This window comes from Brachionichthys hirsutus, chromosome 1 (assembly GCF_040956055.1).
Source record: "Brachionichthys hirsutus isolate HB-005 chromosome 1, CSIRO-AGI_Bhir_v1, whole genome shotgun sequence".
Taxonomy (NCBI): Eukaryota; Metazoa; Chordata; class Actinopteri; order Lophiiformes; family Brachionichthyidae; genus Brachionichthys; species Brachionichthys hirsutus.
Genome location: NC_090897.1, coordinates 2,839,807 through 2,850,557, shown reverse-complemented (window position 1 = coordinate 2,850,557; position 10,751 = coordinate 2,839,807). Strand labels below are relative to the sequence as shown.

Genomic DNA, 10,751 nt, shown 5'->3' with positions numbered 1-10,751 from the left:
CGTTTGGTTATAAGATGAGTGCTTCCTCCTTCTCGCTTTGTCACTTTGGCAGTGTAATACAAAGGTTTGGATCACATCGTTGAATTCATTTGGGTTCAGAGAGGTGAGTCCGGTGTAGATTTTCTTGGCTCGCTAGCAAGGTAGTTAGCAGTTTAAAATGAATGTATTCTCATATCGATATTATCAGCGTCGTCAGCATTGCATTTTATTCTTCATTTAGGATATTTGGACTTCTCTTTATTCTCCTTTAAAGCCAGAAATAAACAGTTCATAAATACGAAGATGTGTTTCGGAGGAATTAATCCCACCTGCTTCCCCTCATCCGTTTGTTTCTTCCTTGTTCCTACAAGGACACCGTAGAATAAGCGTCGCCTCCTCGCACGGCTGGGACAACGTGTCAGGGCTGGGACGTGGCATGGATTAAAGGGAAATCTAATCCGAGTGCTAATCTCCTCCCCGCCCATCGATACCTTACCACAGCCCTTGAGTTTTACCCTTATGCGGACAGCGCATCACTGAGGGCGCGTCTTCGTCACACAGACAGGAGACACGTTCATGCTTTGGCTGCGTTTGTCGAGGAAACAAGCACAGAAGATGTGTTTTTGTTTTGCGTGGGGAGGCGGGGAGGCGGTCAAGGTGAGATAAGTGTGTACTCAGGGAGCGAGAAGATTTCCAGAAAGCTTCGGATGAGAATCGCCGTCGCGGAGGAGAAAAGGGGAACAGTGTGCGATGAAGATTCCTCAGTTTGGTTTTGTGTGGAGTGTGGGCGTCATCGCCTCGGTGTACGGGGGGGGGGCATGACGTCAGCGAGAGGTGGCGTCCAGGAGGGCGGGGGTAGCCGGAGTCGTGGAGCGAGAGGCACTGCTGGAACTGCTCTCCTTCGGGCTGGCAGAGACGCTGCCGCTGCCAGCCCCTCCCGTGATGCTGCTCTGGCCCGCCAGGGACAGGGGTCCCGGCGGGGTGCTCTCAGAGCGCGTGGGGGGCGCGCTGGAGGACGGGGGGGTGCCCAGGGGGACGGTGCTGCCCCCGGGCAGCCCCTGCAGGCCCTGACCGCAGACGTGGTGGTGCTTCTCCCAGTCTTTATGTTGGCAGAAGGAGCCGCAGTAGCGAGCCGTGTTGCAGCCGCTGCACGTCTCGCTGGCCTTCCTCCCACAGTTCCAGCAGCTCTGTGGAGACAGTGGGGATAGAGTGGGTTGAGAGAAATAAGTCTCTTTTTGTTACCACACAGTCAAGAAGTCCAAAGTCCTAAAGCGAGGAAAGCGCTCAGCGAGCGGAGGCCTCCGCCAAGCAGTTCATTCCCCTCGTGATTCGATTCACGCTGTGCACATGTAAATGGGAAAATCCAGACTTTTTTTTTTAATCCAGATCCGGATTGCTCTTGAAAATGTAATGTTGTCAAAGTTAGACCAAGATCATCTTCAGATTTGTTTTCATCAAGATCCAATCCAGCTGGTTTTCCATAATTCTGCTGCAGACAAACAAAACTTCCTTAGTGGAGGTAAAATCTGTAGAAAAATCTCGATAATATCAGCAATCCGGATCTGAACAGGATGACATTTGGTGCTAAGATAGAGATCCCCACCATACATGATTGTGTCAAATTCAATAAACATCTGTCAATAATCAACCGAGATATTGAGGAACAAAATTTTTAATTAACTGCAATGTTAACAAAAATTTCAAAGTGATCCATAATCCAGGATCTCTTCTGGATCATCACCAAAATGTAATAATCAGTTCCTGGCGCTGTTTCCAACATTTCCAGAAAATGTCATCAAGATCTATCTTTAACTTTCTGAGTTATTTTAATAACAGTCAGACAAACAGACCGATAAACGGCGGCAAACCTAGTCGACTCGTCTCTTCTGCATTTTCCCGTTACTCTTTGGACCGGATTTCATTCTCCACTGGTTTGTGTTCCACACCCTCAATGGGGGTGAGACAGTGTGTGTGTGTGTGTGTGGGGGGGGGGGGGGTCTGTGATGCTCACTTCACTGGAGTCCTCCTGCTGGTTGATGACCGTCAGCGCGTCCTCGGAGGCTTGCCTCTTGGCCTCGGCCAGCGCTCGCTCCATCTTGGAGCGTTCGGCTGAAATCATCTCGTGAGCCTTTCTCTCGGCGTCCGACACGGCCTTCTGCAGCTCCGACATCGCCTGTCGCTTCACCTCATTCACCGCCTCCTCTGAGAACGACAGAGAAACAGAGCGTTAGTGTGCAGGGGGGGGGGGGGGGGGGGTCGTCCCATCCTGCCTGCTCCTGCCCTTTGATTTGCCTTATGAGGACGGTAGATTCTTTCCCAGATGACGCCTATACCTGAACCGTTTTCTTCCTCCTTCCCTTCTCCCTTGCAAACACTATCTGCATTATCTCCGGCTTAATGCCTGCGCGGCTAAGATTAGTTTGCAAATGTAATTAATTCACATCAAGGAGGCTGCATGGCAGATGCTTGGGCAATTAGCACTTGATGGAAAAACACGAGGGCAGCAAATATTAATGCTGTAAATCCACAGAGGTTCGGCAAATCCCCGAGACCTTTTTTTTCCGCTCTGCTTTTTCGCACTTCGGGTTGTATTTTTCAACAGAACCCGACCAGAGAATGTTCTTCTAGGTTTAATTAAAAGGAAAAGACGCTGCAGCAACATCAGGCGGACACACACACAGACACACACTCAACGTCGAGGTGTAGTGAGGGAGGTTTGTTACTCACCCTGCCTGTTTTGGAGGTGCTTTAGTGCTGGGGAGAGCGGTATACTTGTAGTGCCTGCGTGGAAAAACAACTGCAATTAATAGAGCTTCTTTTTTTTTTCTTTTTTTTTTTCTTGCCTGTAAAAATGCAGCGTGGTCGTTTTGCCAAGAGCAGCAGCATCTTTCCTCCGAGGGGTATTGGAGTATGACAGAAACATAATAGTGCTAGGACTTGTGGTGGAAGGGGGGGGACAGGGCCTGAGCCAGAGGACTCTTGGGAGGGGCTCTGTCTAACCTGCAAAATGCAACCGCTTCCCATTGGCTACAAGCTGCAAATTCAAACCGGAACAAAGCTTCCCTTCCTCCGTGTATCTAAATAGCTTTGGCAACAAATCAGGGGGACAATGGTGATGCTACAGATTGAGTGTTTTTAGCACAGAGGAGCGTTTGAATCGCCCACCTGCGCCGCTGCGGCCTGCAGGTAACTGCATTTCCACTGCTGGTTTAACTGCAGTGGCCCTTCATAGTCATGACAGATGGCACACATTTAGCCCTAATGACACAGACGACCGCCGCCCTGATGGACCTATGGCTATACGAGGCCTCTGATCTGCCTGTCCTATCCTTAAGGGAGGGGGCTGAAGACTGATGATGGCGATTGCGTGCGCTTTGTCGGTCTGGGTCAGGTCACGAGACAATAGAGAGGAGGGCGAGTCTGGGCTCTTACCAGCTTTCCTCCAGATCTCTTCCGGCAGGTATCCTGAGGGAGGCCGGTGTAGGAAGTCCCTGTGGATCTCTGAAACACACAAGCAGGCCTACAGGTCACACACACACACACACACACACACACAGCAAGTCTCCACATTGTTTAAGATTCAATATGTATCTGGAACTACAAAAACTATGTGTGTGGCGACATCACCAAATAAGTTGTGATCATCTTTATCAAGCAGGAGTTAAAACAGTGAAATGTAAATGAACAAATCTGGAAGAAAAAACAAAAAAAAACAAAAGGACAATTAATCTTTGTGTTATTCTGCTAAGGCCTAACCTCGCTGTGAGTGTTTGCCTTCCTGTGTGTGTGTCCGTCTACCTGTCTGTCTGCCTGTCTGCCTTTCGCCAGCCGACGACGTTCCTATGGGCAGTGACTCGCTGCTGCTAGCTGTGTTGGAGGAGGAGTTGTGGTGAGTAGTAGGAGGAGGAAGAGGAGGAGGAGGAGGAGGAAGGCAGTGCTGTCCGTTGCTCCCACCTTTTTTCATCTCCTCCACGTCACTGTAGCGCCGAATCCAGTGATTCATCTCCTCGCGGTCGGACTCCTGGCAGCGGCGGAGCACCGTCAGGGAGCGGCGGGTCTTCTCCACCATGTCCATGATGCAGTTCAAGAGCTGCAGGACGGCATCGAGGAGTTAAAACCGAGCGGGACTTATTCTCCGCAGGGGGGGGTCGGGATCAGGAATGTTTGTCTCCGGGTCTCCGAGCTTAAAGGACAACTTGGTTTGAGAAACAAGAAAAGCACTCTGAGAGCGCAGACCTCCGCCAAGCAGCTCGTCCCCCTCCTAATTGGATTCACGCCGTCCACATGGTGATCTGGATCAGCACCAAAAGGTTCTAGATTGTTCTTGGTATCTTTATATCCGAGATGATGTGATCCTCTAACCCACCACAACCCCCTTTATGCCCACTAAAAAGGTAAGACACCATCATGGCGCCACCGAGCAATAAATCCACACACGCTGCTATAATCCGTCACAAAACACACGCCACCTACCATATGTGTGTGTGTGTGCGTGCGTGCGTCGTTTGTCGTGCGCTCATCAGAGAATTTCGATGTCTAAGAGCATTACAACAGCGATAAAGTAACAGCTGGGCCGCTGATGAGAACGTTGAGCCAATTCCTTCCACCCTTCTGCTCTGTTTTCTCTGCCAGCTCAACAGATTTCCTTTCCTTTTCCCCTCACCGCCGTAAACAGTGTCACCCCCCCCACCCCACAGTGCCCAGTACTTCCAAATCGGGCCTGGTCCAACTAAAATGGATCTAGCCTGTTTGGCATTCAATCCATATTATTATCCCCCCCCCCCCCTGTGTTAGCTATATTTATTTCAGTGGAGTGTTTCTAATTTGGCTTCGTTCCAGGCCCGGTCGGTTCTCTCCATGACTGCAGCTCTTGTCTCAGCTGCTCTCCCCAGCTGGAGCTGCTCTCTGCTGGGTTCTGAGCTCCATCTGGAGCCCTGTTTCTGTGTGTGTGTGTGTGTGTGTGTGTGTGTGTGTCTGCCTCCATGTGTGTGTGTGTTGTCATTCCTGATTTCATCTTCGTGGACTTAAAATCCCGGAAAGCCAGTTAGCTGTCTGTTGTGGAGTTTCGACATCATCGTTTTAGAATAACATCATGAAGTTAGAATACGTTACGTACGTTATCGAGGTGCTTCCACTCCTCTGCCCACTCCCGATCCGTGAGGCGGTGGTCAATCACCTCTTCTTGGCGAGCTCCGTGCACTGCAGGAAGCAAACACATGGCTGATCTCAGTTCGCTGGTCCTCAAACACGAAACCCAACCCTGCCTGTGAGCGCCTCGATCACGCAAGCGAACGATCCACCGAATGAAGCCTCGGGTTGCTTTTCTGTTCCTACAGCAGATTCATTATGACGAGAAGTCTTAACCTTTTTTTATTTTGTCTGCGCATGCTAATGGAAACCACACAACTCATGGCTCCGCGCTCCAGCCTCCTGTCTAAACGCTGAGACAGTGTGGCAAAGAATTCCTCTCCTTCCTTTTGGGAAAGCAGACGGGCGGCATATATGGATGCCACAGTTGTGGCACAAGGGCATGTATGGCTGTGGTCTTTATATAGACGCACCGCCACGAGGATTATCGAACAGGACGGACAGCTGGCCTTTGTTCGCTGCATGCACCCGGCTTTCAGATGCACATGCTCGCTGTCCTGACCCTGAGAATGTGTTGCAGCTGCCGTACCTGTCTGCCGGTGTCTGTCCCGGACGTCGCGGTGCTCATTGTGCCTGTAAGCGTCTCTGAACTGATGCGCTAGGGCCATGTCTTCTAAGCGATAGTGCTGGGGTCCCATTTGCGGGTTCGGCGGGTGAGACAGGCCGTTAGGAGGGTGTGCTGGGAGGCCGTTGGGAGGCGGGTGAGCAGGAAGGCCCGTGCTGGGGCTGAAGCGCTGGCTGGGGCTGATGGTGCAGGGCCTTTTGGCGAGGTGCTCTGGGTGCAAGCCATCTCGCTCGGAGCTGTCTTTGGTCCTGCGTAGAACAAAGTTGAAGCAGAGTTATAAAGGCAATCCAAAGATATGAAGTAGAAAGGTTTGCCCTAAACTTGTCAAATATCAAGGCGGCAAGACTTCTCGAGTCCCGCCTGTTGGATGCAAACAAGCGCACCCACTCGTATCCCTGCTGAGGGTTGCTTGTTGTTCAGCTACACGCTACAGTATAGCTGCAGCCCTGAAAAGCTTTAGCACAGCTGCTCGCCATATGCAGAAAACAAAGGCAAGTCCAGCAGCACACCCCTCATCTCAGGCTCTTAATCTGAATGCCCCCCCCCCAGGCCACTCTTAGATTGCAAGCCCTCGGGCTTACGGGGCAGTATGGGCTGGATGCGGCGTTCTTTAGCAGATGTTTAGCGACGTTTATTTGTGCCCGTGTATGTTTTTGTGTAGATGTGTGCTGGAGGTTGTGTTCTTAAACCATCTGGACAGTTTGAAAGGGAGTGTTGATATTAATCTGTTTAGCTGGACAGCGATAGCGGCGCATTCGGGTTGGAAATCACTCTTTATCATCAAAAAGTGAATAAATGCAGTGCTGCCTGACGTGCGCCTGTGCATGTGTGTGTTCATTCTTATGCTTGTGTGTATGTGTTGGCTACACGCGCACATGTCTCCGGCTCTATCCGACAAATCGGAGGAACAGCTGGCGCGATGTAGGCCCTGCCTCATCCCCCGCCTCATCCCCCGCCTCCTCCGCCGCCGAGCCCCGCCTGTAAGCTACAGGTCGGGAGGCGGAGGTGTGCAGATTACAGTGGGATTGAACATTCGGATCCAGCCTCCATTCAGGATGTGTTCAGTGTTACGGTCAGCACATCGCCATCTGGACGCATCCCTGACATATGGGCAGCTGCTGGGAGCCCGTGGGTCAGGCAGTCGGGAGAACGAGGGGGGGGGGGAGCAAAGACCGGAAAGGTGGAAAAGAATTCAAGGCATAGAAGGAGGAAAAGGGGGAAACAGTTAATTCTCTCGAGTGACACCTTCATAGCTCGGTTAAAACGTGGGATAATGGCAAACCAGAGGTCGCTGCTGGTTTCTGGTTGTGTGATCTCCTCTACTCGACTCCCTCTGCTCCCCCCCCCCCCCCCCCCCCTCTCTATCTCCTCAGACATGCTCTTTATTTCCCTCCTCTGGATTTATCTAACCCCTCCTTTTCAGACAGCAGACAGAGCCTGACTGGCATCGAGGCTGTCCAGACTTCCGCCTCCCGCACAGAGGATTTATTCACTCCCCTCGTCACTTGGCATTCTCAAATACCCTGGAAATAATGCTTGAATAACACCGGCTGTGGGAGAGTCTGCACATGCACGTGGGTGAGGTCGGACCTTTCCCGTGTTTAACGTTCCGATACCTGTCGGGGGTCCTTCTCTTGCCGTGCTCATTCATTTCCAGCATGATCTCGGAGGAGTCGAGCGGCGAGCTGGCGTTGGCGTCCAGCAGAAGCTGCTCGTGTTGGGCCAGATACTGAGCCGGAGTCTGCTTGGCCAGTCTGGCGCAGTGGAGCAGCTCTCTCTGCAGCAGGGGCAGGTTCGCCTTCAGGGGTAGAAAGCAAGAAGAACAGACGGCCCCAGGTTAGGAAATATATGTGGCAGGAGCGATCTAGATGTGTGTGGGATAACGTAGAGGAGGACAGAGGACAAGACGGGAGCGGGGGAACTCGTGATGGAGCGATAGATGGATGGGGTGAGAGTGAAATAATGTCAGATTAGTGTGAGAAAAAAAGGAAGTGATAGATGAAGAGACAGGACGAGATAAGGCAGGTCCCCTGACACCTTCCTCAGCCATGTGTGTGTGTGTGCGCGTGTGTGTGTGTGTGTCACACAGCTCTCTCAGACCTGTCTGGTTGATATAGCACAGGCATTGCTTTATTGCCCCAGATGTGGAGGATCACTGCACACCATGAGGTCCGACACACTCCTTGTCCTCTTAGTGGACATTCCCAAGCGGATCCCACAGAATCACACATTATACTAAAAGTAAGCAAAAGTCACCGACTGGTGGCCCGCGGGCCAAATCTGGACCGAAAACGTCTATTTGGTACTGCTATTAGGGGTTTAGGTAAAGGATCTGTCTGTTCAGTCTTGGTCGGCAGGTTTTCCTGTGAATTCTGTCGGTTCGGGGGCAAAAAACGTGCACGGTCCCAAACACCGCGCCACATGGACACCAGCAGAAGTCAAAAGGGCTTACCTTTAGGAAGGGAATGACAAACGGCCTCAGAGGGAAGTTGGTAGCCTCGTGAAGTTTGCCGTGAAACTCCTCGATGGTGAGAGTGGAGTTCTGCCCAGAGAGAGAGAGAGAGAGCGGAGAGTCGCACGTTCAGAACACAGAACCTGACTAAATGAATAGTTCTGGTTGGCATTCTCACCACGAGGCCCAGCACGAGGCTGCGCACTCTCTCCCCGATCTCGGGAGATATGTCGTTGCCAAACTGCTGCAGTGTGGTCAGGAAGCGCTTCAGCTTGCAGAGCTGCCGGGCGCCGCACGCCGGCGGGAGCTGCTGGTTGGAAAGCGACGCCGTCGAGGACATCGCCGGCCCGTTGCTGAAGCCATTAGGAGTGGACGGAGCGCCGTTCAGCGACGTAGGGGAATGGCTGCTCCCGTTCAGCACTGCAGACGAACAGACAGGAGGAGGAGGAAGAGACAAACTGGGTCAGTGGTTTCGGAGGAGGCCGGAGGCGTTTGGCAGATCTGGGGGGTGGGGGGGGATGGAGGGGCCGTGAGTTCAAGACGCAAGTCAAGCTAACCTCTGAGTGAAGTTCGACTCTCACAAGTGACTTCAGCTGTCGAGCAAATGGCACCATTTGACCATTTGACCCCCCCCCATCTCGTTCCGTATCAGCCAATTCCACGTTGCTGCTCCCCCCCCCCCCCCGGCCCGCACCTCGCTCACTAGGACACAACTATAAGAGGAACTTGTCAAAGAGGAGCCAAAAATAGTCCCGGAGCCCGCGTTACTTTTATTCCAATAGCAGGTGTGTAGCTAAATCTGGCCGTCCACATGTCCGCCAGCTGAAAGTAGATTTGCAGCCTTATGTTTCAGAATAGTCGCAGTCATACACAAATATAATCCCTGGCATATTCTTCAAAATGAAGGCATAAACAAACTCCCACACACTCTCGTTTGACCTTTCCCCTCTTTCCATATTTTCTTATTTCACAAAAGTCAAGTTGTTTTTCCCAAACTGCTTTTTAACAGGACTCGATTTGCAGGACTTTAGCACAACACACAATACATCAAACAGGAGAATCCGTGTGTGTGTATTACGTATGGCCTCTGATAAATATATAATACTCGGCAACAACAGCTCCGCCGCTCAGTTCTCTGTTTCCCCGGCTCCTCCCGGGAACGCTTGCCGCGCGGTCGGAGGCCCGAGCACAAATGCACTGACCCATGTGATCCCGACAGGCAGCACTTGTGTCCCGGTTTTAGAGGCAGCGTGCAAGGAGAGAACTACACCGCTGACCGCTCGCCACAACAGGTGAAATAACATGGTCTGTCATTGCTATATAGGGAAGAAAGTAGTCCACATATATGCACTGCCACTCCGGCCACCGCCGCCCGACCAGCTGGTAAACAACGCAGACACACTCACACATGCGCTGAAAGCCATTCTTCACACTGGTGAGGACATTCTGTGCACCTAAACCAGGGGTGGGCAAACTTCTTGACTCGTGGGCCACAATGGGTTCTAAAATTTGACAGAGGGGCCGGGCCAGGAACAGATGGATGGAGTGTTTGTATGAAGTAATATAAATGACATGTAAAAGCCATTACATGAAATGATTTGGCCTTTTACAGGTAAAATGATTGAGGTTTAATTATAATAAAAGGTAGTTTAATGATATAATTTGGACAAGTTCGGCAGGCCGGATTAAAAAGCCCAACGGGCCGTATATGGCCCCCGGGCCGTGGTTTGCCCATGCCTGACCTAAACACACACGCGTTGTATTTTGCAGACACACACTCAAGGGACTTAAACACATTTTGGAATACTTGGGCCTTTGACCCAATGTATTTTAAGGGTGATGAGGTGCAGCAGAGGTGTGTTGCCCCATTTATTACAGAAAGGTGTGTGATTAATTTTTATGTGTAGGTGCAGCAGGTCTTAAAAGAGAAACAGAAAGAGAATCAGGGAAAAAAACAAATCTCTGGTGAGTTTTATGTCACCAGAGATTTGACTTTTTAACCAAATGAAAGGAATTTTATTTGCCGGGAAACATGCAGCAACGGCAGCCTTTCCTGCCTCAATGGATGAAATGCATCCTAAGTTCGTAACCTCTCGGCCGCTGATTGACACCAATGAGATGCATTTGACTTGTGCATGCATAGAGAGGAGCTATTTATCCAGATACGAGCTGATAAATCTCCTGATATATCGATTCCTGCAGGCGTCACTCATCCTAGAATACTAAGCAAACTACATAAAAACTGTCCTTACTTGATTTACTGGTGGCGGGGGTGAACGAAGCGCTGCGATTGGTTGCTTGGCTAACAGCCGGGGGTGGAGGAGGCATGGTGGGTGGGGTGGACCTGGGCTGGGTTTTCACATCCGCAGGTGAATCAGGCATTGTTCCAACCTTCTGCAGTCTGCCACCTACGACGGGAGAGGAGAAACGGGAAGAGACGAACGCACACGGTCGTCATAAAACAAGAAAACCCGACAACTTAGTAGTAGCAGAGACGCCTGGCGAGGAAGGAGAGCACTGACATCTTCACCTGGGAGCCGCTGATCGTTTCCTTATCCCAAACGCCCCATGAAGAAAGTAGCGCCAAAAACAAATCAACGCAGGGAG

General features: G+C 51.3%; 1 protein-coding gene across 1 annotated transcript; it reads right to left on the bottom strand.

Annotated features, from left to right (window-relative positions):
* Positions 1 to 803: 803 nt before the first annotated feature.
* On the bottom strand, positions 804 to 10,526 carry cbfa2t3 (CBFA2/RUNX1 partner transcriptional co-repressor 3). The gene is made up of 11 exons (XM_068759815.1): positions 10,406 to 10,526; positions 8,323 to 8,564; positions 8,145 to 8,234; positions 7,309 to 7,490; positions 5,630 to 5,940; positions 5,096 to 5,160; positions 3,838 to 4,069; positions 3,412 to 3,480; positions 1,991 to 2,181; positions 997 to 1,166; positions 804 to 897 (listed from the first exon to the last, which is right to left on the bottom strand). The coding sequence occupies exons 1-11, from the start codon at positions 10,524 to 10,526 to the stop codon at positions 804 to 806; spliced, it is 1,767 nt and encodes a 588-aa protein (XP_068615916.1).
* Between the last annotated feature and the right edge of the window lie 225 nt (positions 10,527 to 10,751).

Bases quoted from the DNA above. Each gene is read 5' to 3' on its own strand.
- cbfa2t3 (XM_068759815.1), bottom strand. From the start codon at position 10,526: ATGCCTGATTCACCTGCGGATGTGAAAACCCAGCCCAGGTCCACCCCA. The intron at 8,565-10,405 runs GTAAATCAAGTA...GTTCGTCTGCAG, and splicing joins TTCGTTCACCCCCGCCACCA to TGCTGAACGGGAGCAGCCAT. The intron at 8,235-8,322 runs GTGAGAATGCCA...CTCTCTGGGCAG, and splicing joins GCCTCGTGCTGGGCCTCGTG to AACTCCACTCTCACCATCGA.